This window comes from Rhipicephalus sanguineus, chromosome 3 (assembly GCF_013339695.2).
Source record: "Rhipicephalus sanguineus isolate Rsan-2018 chromosome 3, BIME_Rsan_1.4, whole genome shotgun sequence".
In the NCBI taxonomy this organism is placed as follows: domain Eukaryota; kingdom Metazoa; phylum Arthropoda; class Arachnida; order Ixodida; family Ixodidae; genus Rhipicephalus; species Rhipicephalus sanguineus.
The window spans coordinates 152,957,752-152,971,269 of record NC_051178.1 but is presented as its reverse complement, the minus strand read 5'-3'; the positions used below and the strand labels follow the sequence as shown (position 1 = coordinate 152,971,269).

Below are 13,518 nucleotides of genomic sequence, written 5' to 3'. Positions count from 1 at the left end.
GGCTCGAAATGCTATTGCATTGCACTCTTAAATGCGAAGCTTAAGTGTCCTCTCATTTTTTTTTTCCCCAGGGTTGTCGTATTGCCGCTTCTTGTGCCACCCTGTCAGCACTGCCACCTAGTGAAACATTGGTTCCTGTGGAACTTAGTGAGGAGGCCGACAGCACTGGGTCGCAGTCTGATGTGCCAATGACAGTCCTTGAAAAGGTATGTGTTGTACTATATGAAGGTGTTGTGTTGGTTTAACTTCTGTATCACGTGGGGGAAAATATGTGCACATATACCTAAACGCATAAAAGCAAACATACATAAATATGCTTACAGTTTTATTTCGTGAAACATTTCTTTGTTTAAATTTTCAGAAAACCTGATTTCCTGCTCACATGAATTGTGAGATAGCATAGTGTGAGAAATGTTGTTGATTTAAAGGGCCCCAAATCACTTCCGATAACTTTTTAACATTTTAAGTAAACGGCGCGCATCGAGTTCAGAATGTTGTCACGATGAACAGTGACGAATTCAGCAGCACTACGCGCCACGGGCATGCCACAAATTCCAAGAAACATTCCCTTGTTCCTTCTAGGCCTTTCGAAATCCCTAGTATTGGCCATGACGTCATCATTTGCCTTTGGTCATGTCATCCACAAAAAGAACCTGTTTGTCTGCTCGTAGGTGCGTGCACTCGCCGCTCTTCCTCCTGGCATGATGAGGAGGAGCACTCGGCCAGGAGGAGAGACGAGCCAATGAACGGAGCTTAGCGAAGGAAAGAATGAAGCGAGCGGAAGCTGCTTTTGGGTCATCACACGCGTGTAACTCCGCTATTACGGCACCGTTTCGAAAAATTCTCGTGGCTGTGTGTTTGTTGAAGGCTTCTGCAGAACTGCAACAGCACAGCTAAATTTCGACCTCTGGGTGGTTTTAGGGGCCCTTTAATCTACTGTGATACACATACTGTCACACCTTTAAGCTGTGAAAATACAGTAGACTCCCGTTAAATGGAACCTGAAGGGACCAGGAAAATGTGTTCCGTTTAACAGCTGTTCATTTTACAGAGAGATGAACAGGGGTGCACAGTTCAAGTACAAAACCAGTCGTGTTAGAGTCTGTTCCATTTAACGCAGCAGTTCTGTTTAAGAGATTTCCATTTACTGAGAATCTTCTGTAGTTCTTATTTGTGTGAGTGGTGCGCCTGACATGTTAGACAGTTTTTCCAAGCGCACCCCCGCCATAGCCGAGATACCACTATTCACATTCTCGACGCACCATGGATTAATGTCCCTCGCTACACAGTAGTTGCCAAAGCAAAATTGAAAGCAGCTTTTTTTTTTAATGGGTGTTATGCGTAAACATGAAGTCCCTGTGGACTGTTAGAATACAGTTTCAGAAATCTCGCAGTGCTTGTTTTGTGCCAAGAGAATGCTTAGTTACAGGGAAAGACATTTTTTAATTGTCTACATACTCTTAGCACAATTAAAATCTACTCGCCCCTGAGTGAGGAAAATGTCGTCGTAGACTGTCACGCTATCACCACCCTTCAATTCCCAACAGGCTATTCTACTATTTCTTCACTGAAACATAAAACACAAAAGCATAGCCAAAAAGCTAGTCAAAAGCTAGGCAGGATTTTCTCTTAGTGCTTGCAGTTAGTGCGAGTTAGTGATTGAGCAAAGCCAGTGAATTGTAGTGAAACTGGTGAAAGGTGAGTGTGCAGGGGATGAAACTTTCCAACTGACAGCATCGCTCGCAGCATTGTTGAGAGATGGTGTTGAGAGAGCTCATTTTCATGCAACAAATGGGATAGTATGGTGGTACGTTTCATTCCATTCGTTTGACAATGCTTTTTGCCACCCGTTGGCATTTTCATGCAACAAATGGGATAGCGTGGTGGTGCGTTTCATTCCATTCGCTTGACAATGTTTTTTGCCACCTGTTGGCAATGTTTTCCCACTAAAGGTTGCCTGCAAAGAATTCTCTCTCAACCAATGCCGATCGATTTTTCATTTACAGTCGATCCCGGATATATCGAACTCGAAGGGGATCGCGAAATAGTTCGATATATCGATAATTCGAAATATAAAATATGTCCATTTAAGTGTTACCTTGTAACGCGGCGAGTCTCGGAGCGGTTTCCAGAGTCTGTGCCAAGCAGGAGCTTGCCGACTTGCGCAGAATATCAAAAGAATACACGAAAACAGCCGCACTTTATTTGGCATGAAAAAAGTCCGTGACCTTGGATTGCTTCTTTTTGTCAGCCATGAATTTCATGAGGCCATCCTCAATATTGCTGAGGCCCTCCAGATAGCCAAGTCCTGCGCCTTCCATTGCGCCACAACAGCGGCGAATGAGGCTGAATGCCGACGCAAGTTCTGCAGTGGCGCAGGGTTTCTTCGAGGCGTCGTCAGCATCATCATCGCTGCTGAGGTCCGCCTCATCGGCACCAGCGACGTCGGCCACGATTTCAGCATCGGTGAGGTCCGAAACTGCTTGCACGTCGTCATCAGCGCCGACGAAATCGCTTGCAGTGGCCCCATCGGCGATGGCACCCGGAAATGCCGAGAGTTGGCGAAAGTCATTCTCGAGGCACCCCATGTCGTCGTCTGCTGTGATGTCGCTTTCGAAGTCGTCAGGTGACGCTAGAAATCCAGCTTTACGAAAGCAGTTTACGACTGTGGTTTTTTTCACGTCATTCGATGCCCCAGTCATCATCTGGATCGCTCCAAGGAGGTCGATTTTCGGTTCGGCCCCCAACCGAAGGTTTATCAGGAGCCGTTGCACCAGACGTCGCCTGTATCCGACCTTTAATGCTTTAATGATGCCTTGGTCGAGAGGCTGCAACCTTGCCGTGGTGTTGGGCGGCAAAAACTTGACCGTTATCCTTTTCAACTGGCTCACGACGTGGTGCGCGGAACAATTGTCCACCAGAAGGCAAATGTTTCGATCTGATTTCTCCAATTCGGCATCCCATGCGCGAATCCATTCGGAAAACAGGTCCCGCGTCATCCACGCTTTCTTATTGAACGCGTATCGGACTGGGAGGCTCTTCGCGTTCTTGAAGCAGCACGGCGACTTGCTCTTGCCGATAACGAACGGCCGCAGCTTGCAGGAGCCATCCATGTTCGCCGCGAGCAAAATCGAGACGCGCACTTTGCTCATCTTTCCCCCATGGCACGAAGTCCCTTTCAAGTCCAACGTCTTGTTAGGCAACATCTGCCAGAACAGCGCCGTTTCGTCGGCGTTGTAAATATCCGACGGCGCAAAGTTGTCGCGAATGTTCGGCCACTCTTCGGAGAGCCACTTCTCCGTGTCCTGGCTGTTTGTCGCGCCGCTTTCGCCGGACAGGGTCTTTCCAACGATGCCGTAGCGAGTCTTGAAGCGCTGCTGCCAGCCGTTGCCACCAGTGAAGCCGTCAACCCCCAAGGCCGCAGCAAACCACTTTGCTTTTTCCATCAGCATCGGGCCGTCAATCGGAATGTTTTTCGCCCGAGTCTCCAAAAACCAGGCGTACAGCGCTTTCTCAACATTGTCGTACGCAGGAACATGCACACGACAAGCCTGAGAACGGCACGACTGGGCAGCCTTCGCCTTTACATCGGCTTTGTTCCGCAGAATCGTGCTCAGCGTGCTCCGAGGAATGCCGAATGCATCTGCGACCGACGACTTTTTTCTCCAGCCTCCACGCGCCGAATGATGTCGGTTTTGGTCGCCAAATCCAAGTTCTTCCGCTTCTTCGCGTCCATGGCGATCAGGGTCGACAGATACCGCGCACACCTTGGTCGCGCGCAAGCAAGCACAAGTCGGAAGTCGGAGCGGCGAGAAGACACTATCGCAGCACGCTACGCATAACCAACAAAGCAACCTGCAGCACATGCTGTCGAAACATGCTCTCGGCGATGGCAATGGCACTTGGGCTTTCGCAGCAGGCAGCCGCAACATTGGTAAAAGAAAAAAGGACGAAAAAAATAACGCCAGGGGTGTACAGTTCGCAAAGGCATGGCCTTCGAGATCTGAAGTAGCCACCGCTGCATGAGGCGCCGACGGAAATGGATCTCGAAGGCTATGCTTTTGGCGATTGCATGCTTGAGTGTGTGGACGCGGTCACATTTTCGACGCGCGCGCATGAAGAGGGTCCGCAACTTTTTTGGAACGCGACCGAATTGCGGTCATTATCACGGCTCCGGCGTGGCGCAGCGTTCGATATATCGAATCCGTCGGCGTACGAGTGTTCGATATACGTGCACACGTGCCCTATACTTTTACATAGGTTTTTCAAGGGGATTTTTCAGTTGTTCGATATAGCCAATAATTCGATATATCCGAGTTCGATATACCCGGGATCGACTGTATCAGGAAGACCAAGTGTGTGTATACAATGCACAAGAATTTGGGTAAATCATAACTGTGGTGCAAACTTGCTTGGCTGAATGGAGCCAGGGAAATGGAAGTGGCTTGTTACAAAGTGTATTTCTTTGAATTGACGTACATTATATGAATGTTTGACCTGTACCAGAATTTTAATTCCCTATGTTTATTTTCATATTAAGCCATTTTACTAGGGGTGTGTGAATATTCGAAATTTCGAATATTTTTCGAATATTGTTTGCTATTTGATTCGATTCGCACTGAAATTTTACTATTCGAACTTCCCAAAGGCAAATGCAGTCAACGTCCGGTTGAAAGTGACCCCTTCAGATTTTTGATATGCTTCAACTCATTACACTCTCGTATTGCGGCAAAGCTACCTTTCAAGCTCCGTTACGGTCGAATTTAGCCAAGAGACAAAGTCCAGTTGGAAATGGTCCCTAGATTTTCAATATGCTTCACCTCATCACACCCCCGTATTGCGGCAAAGCTGCCTCTCAAGCTCCGTTACGGTCGAACTTCGCCAAGAGACAGTCAACGTCCATTTGGAAGTGGTCCCTAGATTTTCAATATGCTTCAACTCATCACAACCCCGTATTGCGGCAAAGCTGCCTTTCAAGCTCCGCTACGGTCGCAAATGTATTAACTCAAGAAAACGCTGGTTCCAATATGGAGATGAAAGATGTGGCAGAGTTGGGGGCTCAATTAATGCTGTTTTGGACCTGAAATTTGGGCAGGAAGTCCGAAAAATCGGACGCCGAAGCTTTTTAGCATCCAAAATTTCAGATGTTCTTATATATCGACGTCTACGAGGCAGATTTGGAACTCCGGACTTGAAGGGAGCATATCCTTGTCCGCCACATCAGTTGGCCTTTCGCAGCAGTTGAAAGAGGAGGAGAGGCTGAGGAAATGGCATCTCTGCCTATCACGTGTAATGTGTTGTCGGCAACACTTTTGTTGCACCAAATCATGTACATAAATACAATTCGGCCTCTACATTGCCTCACTCTTGATAAGAAAGAAAACTATGAAATATGACCCCACCAGCGCTTCATCAACCTAGCGAAAAGAAACACTTTCATGTTGCAATCTCACAAGAACATACTTAGGGATTCTCTGCAACTTTTTCTGTAATTTCACTTCGAATTATTCGATTCGATTCGCACTCAATCTTTATTATTCGAATTCGCTTCGCACCCGAAATTTTGCTATTCGCACAGTTCTACATTTTACTCTTTCAGTACGCGCCGTAGAGTACTGAAAGAGTACTGAAAGCGCCATAGGCCATCGGACACGGATGTCCGATGACTTAAATCTCCTGCAAAAAGTAAATCCAGCTCCTTACAACAACAAACACCATCTGGCATGCTCAGTGGCCACTGCTCTTTCAGTTTCAGTTTCGTTTGTTTATGTTTTGCATGCTCTGGCCCTACAGCAAGTGAAACTTGAACCGAAGGTGGTTTAGAGTTGTGCAAGAGATCACCGTTGCCCCTCAAACGCTGACTGCTGTTGTGAGCACTTGGGCCGCTTCTGCTGCTGATTTCTTGGACCCCAGCAGTGGTGATGACTTGGGTAACGATGTGGGATCATCTGATTTTAGTTTTGAGAAAGATATGCCAGCTCAGGTGCCTCAAACTTCAACAGGCACTCGCATGTCAGTTTGTTTTCGACTTCACGCTGTATATAAAAAGAAAATGTGCTCCATTCTTGATGACTGTGGTTTTATTTTTGGTCTTAAGGACTCAACAATGTATGGTCAATATATTTCACCAAATGCACTGTGCCGTGCTATGCTTTTGCCCATGAGGGTACCAGGCGCCCATGTTGGAGCAGCGCTGCAGATCAACATGTGTCGGTTCTGATGAGCGCTGGATCTTTTATTTTTATTTTTTACAACTGATGTTATCACCACTTTGTGTGACAACACTATAAAATACTCCTGGATCAACATTTTGGCTAGGGATACGTACTTTAAGCGTGACAGCTCCTGGGAGGAAGTCACTCGCACTAGAGATGCTGAAACTTATTGGGATGATCGTCTAGATGAGTTTCATTGAAGTGTTGCGACTCCAACTGTACTGGCGGACAGCCAGATTATCACTGGCCAAATCATTGGCATAAACAACTTTCTCAGAAAGTGCATACGTTCGTCGAAAACTGTTTTTTTTTTTCACTCTGTGGATATCGCATGTGTAAACAGCTTCATTCTCTTCCCTGAACACCGAAAAGACAACCCAGCAGTCCCAGAACTTTCCAGAAGCACCTATTTTGACCAACTGGCATTTATAAAAAAAAAGTAGTTCAATACATATTTGAATATGATGATGTTGCACAAGGACACGCCTCCTTCTCACCCCCTTTTTACCTCTGGACCCTGCTCAACACCAACCAAAAGATGTAGAAAAGAAGAAATTGCAAGATTTTCTTTGAGAAAACAAAGATGAAAGAGAAAAAACCCCTTCTGTTACACGAGGAAGTTTTATCTTAGTTTTATGCCTTCAAGTGACTGCTTTGTCAGTGGCACAGCTGCCGAGGCCGTTAGGCTGATGAGCTCTGGAAACTGCAATACATGGTGCACTAAACTGATATGCATACTGAAACGAAAGCTAAGGGAACCAGGAACAATTTGTATATTTCAGAATTGAGAAAATGCCTTTACAAACGAATTGCTTTCTTAATGTGAATTTGGTAGGCTTGTGCGAATAGCAAATTTTAGGTACGAAGCGAGTAGCAATTTGTTCGAATAATTTCGAATCAAATTCGAATAGTATATATCACATATTATAAAGAAAAATGAGCATATTTGTCATGACCCAAATAACCTTCACAATAATTTATTAAAGTTGAAACAAGGTATGTGCAAATGTAATTCTCTTTGGTTCAAAAGAAGTGGAAGCAACTTTGAATAGTAACAGGATTTGACTTTTGGTAAAATGCAAGTGATGAGCTGTAAAATATGTTAGGTTTTAAAATTTACTATACTTAGAACATATAAGCCGGTATAACAAGCTTTTAAACTTATAAAATGATGAATCGATGCGAGTAATACATGTTCACTTGACTTTGAAGTGAGGCTTCGCGGCAGTGCGGATTTTCTCTGAAAGGTGTATGCACGGTACAGACACTGCAGTGAAACCACCTTTACAGGGGGGGGTTACATGCGGACTAATATACACCTATTCGTTCATTTCGAATACTTTGAAATTTCCAATAATTTAAATTCGAATCGAAGCGAATTCGAATACCGTATTCTTCGAATATTCGAAGTGCTCGAATATTCGCACAAGGCCTAGAATTTGGGCATTACATTATTTGTGAGAAACTTGCCTTTTGTACACACAAAAAGAAAATGCAGTGCTCACTATTTAGAAAACTCTTGTCTTTTCACTGGTCGTTATAGCATTCTTGAACGAACTGTCGATCAGTCAGTGCAAGCACGTCTGCTCGAAAAATCCATTTGACGCAAGGAACAGAGATACAGTAGACTCTCAATAAACAAAACTCTCTTAAATGAAATTGCTGCTTAAATGGAACAACTGCCTCTAACATGATGGTTTTGTGCTTGAATTCCGCACCCCTTTTCATCTCTCAGTAAACGAAACTCCTGTTAAATGAAACATATTTTCCTGGTCTCTTCAGCTTTTGTTTAACAGGAGTCTACTGTATAAGAACTGAGTACTCTGTTTTGACGCATGTCCTTTTTTGTTCCTTGCATTTATCCTCATTAGAATTTTTTTCCCCTCTTCTGCTGCATGGGGTGCAGGTCCTTCAGAGCGTCATCTGCTCCGAATGTTATATGAACCTCGAGGACGAGGCCTCCCGGGAGGCCCACTTTCACCCGTCACGAGGCAATCTCATCCGCTGCTCAAACTGCCCAATGCTGTGCACTTCAGAGTGCGCTCTTCGTGCACACAGAAGGCTACACACTCAGCGACGCCCCTTCGTCTGCCCCGAGTGTGGCCTACGCTGCGAGGTAAGCAACATGTGGTCGCTCAACGGAAAGAAAAAAAGAAAGTGTTCTTGAACTTCTTCTAAAACGCGTCTTTTTTTTTTAACAGCAGAGCTGTTTAAGGCCGAGGTTATTTTTCGGGGAGCATTCGCAGTTCCTAGCGGGTATGCGCCACAGAAGTGGGACAAGCTCGACTACTCACCACTGGTCCACTAAAAATGAAGAAGTCTGTGTGTAAAAGCGTATGTGCCATGGGGAGAGAAAGGAAGAAATAAAGAAAGAGAGAGAAAAGAGAGACTTTGTGGAAGAAAGTTTGTTGGGAAAGCGGGAGGAAAATGTGTAAGGCCTCGTTTGTACCGATACAGATCCCACCTGCCAATGCGATGCCAAGCTCCACTGTTTAACCAGTCTTCGCGACGTTAAGTCAGTGAAGCCGCTTCAATTTTTTTTGTAGGGGCACACCACACTTTTATTAAAACACAATTAAATTGTGCTGCTCAAGCATGGGTACTAAAGATGACTGTCTCTAGCATGTGATCAAGAGTCAATGAACTAAAGGATTTCTTTTGTTTTTCCTTAGGAACTGTTGCAGGGATCCATGTTCTTTAAGATCGTGAAGCGATTAAAGAAAATAAAGGCGGATCAACAAAGTTTTCCTACAATCAAGTACAGTTCTGCACTGACAGGTCCTTCAGACATGTCAGTGGCTTAACAATGCGAAGGCATTGGTGCACACCAGTGCTGGGCAGTATCGAAGATACATGTATCTTAGATACTATCTTAGATAGTCTTAGGGTATCTTGTATCTGTATCGCAATACGTCTCGCAAAACGAGTATCTGTATCTGTATTTCCAATACATTCAATATTGTATCGTGTATCTTAAGATACCAGATACTGCTATAGAAACACCACCCTGCGAAACAATAAACGTCGACCAGAATTCCGGTTCTCAAGCTGATATTGCTGCCACTAAGCCACCTGAATAAAACTAACCGCCAGTCACATTTTTGTATATTTCCGCCAGAGTGCTCCAGTGAGCACATGCGATGAAGTTTAGGCGTCCGTATTGGTGTAGCAGAGTCACGTGATGGCACTCGAGCCATCTCGACAAAAACAAGCGTGCAAACGTCCATGCGCAGCCTACCTTTTATTTTTTTCTCTCGTTTTATTTCTTTTTAGTTGTGTTGATGTCATGACACGTGTTCACAGCCACTGCACTCTGCTGCGTACTCCAATGCGCGCGGCGTCTTTCGCACAAATTATGATGCCGCTATACTGTCGCTATCGAAGTTTATCTTGCGTGGTGCTTCGTTGCAAAGTCTCAAGAATGCAAGAATTGGGCTGCTTTATTTGCGTCTCGCAGCTTTCACACATCAGCGATTTAAAAGATCTTGTGGTTGTAAGCTTGACTTACAACACTAGTACAATGAGATTGACTTACATGCAAAGGAAATTCTAACAACCGTCCCACTATCGCTGCCGACGTTAGATGCAATAGAACAAGCATTTGCGTAACAGGGAATATTTTGCCGTACTTTGTCTTTGTTCTTCCTGCTAAATTATTCGTGAAGTTCTTTTAATGATAAATTGATTGTTAGCACAAGTGCTTTCTTTGCTGTCCTCCGTTTGCATCCCGTACATTACCTAGTCATCTGCATAGTTTTTCACCCGTCTGTTTATTGTAACATGTCTTTTGTAACCTGCTGCAAAGTACGCTCTCGTCTTCGATCTTATTTTTTAACTGCCTGCGAACGTGGTTTTATTTCATATTTCGCGGGCTTTCTTTAAAAGCACGCAAAAATTCACCACGCCGCATGTACGCAGCCAAAAAAGGATGGATTGGTCGTTTTTAAATGCGCTCTACGATGTGTCAAAGCGCAGCTGGCGCTAAAGTCAATATTAAAAATGTCGCATAATTGACCATATTTAAGTAACCAGTTCAGCTTAGTACAAAACATACCATATAACGAGCGCCACATGACGGTAAACTAAATATCTTTGGTTTTCATTAAGCGGCGGTTAACCACCTGTTTATTTTTTAATATTTGGCTCTACATACGTGAAACACCCTGTATACTTATTCAATTTGATTGTTCAATGCGGAGCCACATTGCTATTTGACTTAAATATATTCGTTTTCTCTTTTAGGTCACCGTAAAGTATTCTTATTGTTACAAATCTGCAGGTAAGCAGAGCTTGAGAGAGAGAGAGAGAGAGGTAGAGGAAAGACAGGGAGGTTAACCAGGAATATACTCCGGTTGGCTACCCTGTACTGGGGAAAGAGGGTACGAAAGAATGAAACAGAAGGAGAGAGTCGGTAACGACACTACAAAGTCACCATCTAAAAGCAGTGTGTGAGACCAGTCATAACTTTTCGTTCAGTCCGGTTTGCCAAATAAACCGCAGCAACGCCCTATAGCCGCTCGTGCTGAAGACCGGGCAGGCCAGTGCCCTAGGATTTTGTCCTCTCTTAGAGGCCGGTTGTCTAGCTGACCCACTGCGGCTGAGAGGGCTGCTCTGTGGGTGTCGAAACGGGTGCATTCGCAGAGGAGGTGCTCGATGGTTCGCAATAGTGTGAATAGCAGTCATAACCTGCGGCGCTTTGTGCCGCTAGGATATGTCTGAGGTGTTTCCTGGCGGCTCAGGTTCTCTCAGAGAAGAAACGGTGAAAGATTGAACGTTAGTGAATGTGTTGCTAACGAACGCTTTACGCCAGCAGATAAATAAAATATGAAAAATCATTGCAGTTTTATATCCTCAATTAATTGTGAGCGCTGACTATGTAGTTCATCGTCACAAACAATATCGCTACCAGCGTTGTTGCTGCTCTACACCTGTCGGTGGATGTGGTATTACGAAAACAACAATACGCTTGCGGACAAGGTAAGACTGCACAGTGGTATTTGCACCATCGTGAGGAGGCTTCTTAATGACGCTCTTGTAAGTAGATGGCAACCAGGTAGCTGGTAGCCAAGTACAGAAGAGACGCCCATAAATTACAGAAGTGTCAAGCAAAAACCCCTAATAGCGCAGCGGTTAAAGAGTTGTTACGTTAAGGAGCCAAACAAATCCCAATAAGTTGTTTAGGAATGAAACTAATATACCTTGAGCAAGAAAGTTTGTATCTTGTGACACAAACAGGCATTTTGTTAAAATTAAACAAGGTTGGTCGCAGTTAAGAAATTTTCAACTAAACACATTTCTACATAGGCCTTTGCTGCTTCATTATATATATCTATAATAGCAAATTTGCAAATGTATCGAAGTATCTTAAGATACAATTGGGAAGTATCGTATCGGATACAAATATTTCAGGAGTATCTTGTATCTGTATGTCAAATACCTCTTGCTCGAGTATCTTGTGTTGTATCGCGATACAATTTCAATGTATCTTTGCCCAGACCTGCTGCACACTTTCCTATGATGACAGCCCGTCAGAGCTTCGCTTACGTCATGAATTTTGTCAGAATAGCCGTTGTCTTATTATACTTTCTTTTTTCCATTTTCCTACGCTAAATTCATGTATGAGGAAAATGAGAATGGAAAAGTGAAACTTGGAGCTTTCGAATGATACCAACATGGCAACGCTTGGTGCCGGGAGAGACGAGATTACGACACACTACATAAAAAAGAAAGGACGCAGGCCAGCGGGGCATGCACTCGTGATACAGGCATTCAGGAAGAACGTACGAATAGTTGCATCGTGGGACACCCTAACACAGCAAGAAGCACATGATGTGCTGCCCATGTGTGACATATGACTGCTGTCCTACAGTTCAGCATGTCTTCTTGGCAGGTGCACATTTCATCTGCCCACGTGTCGTACCGCACTTCACCTATCAATCATCGCTATGTTAAAGGGAAATGTAGCAAACTGGGAAACTTGTTGAAAATGAGATGCAGCTCTTTGATATCTCAATATGACTGCAATTTGCCGGTGCTGATGTATACATGCACAAATTGTTGTATTCTCCTGGCTTCGCCTTTTGAATAAACAGGTGAAGTTTAGTGCCCAACCTTTCTGCTTCCTCCTACTTCTTTCTTGAGTCCTTGTTTCCTAGTTTGCGCTATATGTAGGGCTCCGTATTTTGGGATAAATCCAAAAAATCCAATAAACACTCGCCGGTAAAATTTTTGACAATTCGGATTTATCCGATAAGCTCTGATTTTAAAAGATAATTTTCAATGTTCAAAGGGAATTTTCAAAGCTGAGAATTATCTATCGAAAGGAGCACACCTCCATTAGCGGCAGCAACCTCGTAAAATATGCTTGCGTCCATTACAATAAGCTTTAAGGTTTTAATACGAACAAACGTAGGTGTTTTGTGTTGAAGTATTTGTGCTTGTACGTATATGTGTATGCGCGTTCAAACCTTCCAGACATCTAAAATACACTTTGTGCGTTTGCATGTTTTCATGTTCAGATATCACTTCATCTAAGATTTCGAAGTATTGAGAATAATAATAATAATAATAGGCCCTTTATTTTTCATCAAGAAATTGAGAGAGGCTGGGAGAAAAAGCTGAGAAGCAGCTTGACTAGCTCCTGTTCCCCCTAAAAGTACACTTTGGTGAGTTTACAGCAGTGCACATCAACAGCCTTATCAACACGGTAAATGAACAGGAAGTGAGAAAAAATGAAAGGATGGAGAAACAGGATTGTCAGCATTTTCATTGGAAATGAAATTAATCAGAGCACATTGCAACAACTTGTAATGCAAAATTAAACACAGAATTTCGGAGAATTGGAGATTTACATGAAATAAACTGCGAATTTCAACGAAAACATGGAGCCCTAGCTATATGTATCCCTTTAATGTCAACCAACTTGCCCAGCAACAAGCCTGACTCATCGCTATGTTGCTTTGCCTCACAGCTTCAAAGGGCCCTCGTTTCTTTGGGTTTGCAGCAAAATAGGAGTGGGTGTTGCTACATAGCGCCCAGAATCTTCTAATTATAATACTGGGCTGCTTCAGGCGGCCACTTTGAATTGTACTGTCAAATTTACATTAGAAAATGCGGTACCATGCAATTTCTTTGGATTATGTAGAATTTCAAATTTATTAAGTTTTATTGTACAGTCGAACACACCTATATTAAATGTGAAGGAAATCAGAAAAGTGTTCTATATATAGGTAATTTGTAGGGGTGTGCGAATATTCGAAATTTCGAATATTTTTCGAATAGTGTTTGCTATTCGATTCGATTC

At 43.8% G+C, this 13,518-nt stretch overlaps 1 protein-coding gene across 4 annotated transcripts in view; it reads left to right on the top strand.

Moving 5' to 3' along the window:
* Nucleotides 1–13,518, top strand: part of LOC119387472 (zinc finger protein 532) — a 41,818-nt gene that overhangs the window by 7,178 nt on the left and 21,122 nt on the right. For all 4 annotated transcript variants that reach the window (XM_037654865.2, XM_037654864.2, XM_037654866.2 and 1 more), the window contains 2 exons: nt 72–206; nt 8,122–8,331. In XM_037654865.2, the coding sequence (XP_037510793.1) occupies nt 72–206; nt 8,122–8,331 (345 nt within the window). The remainder of the gene's footprint in view (nt 1–71; nt 207–8,121; nt 8,332–13,518) is intronic.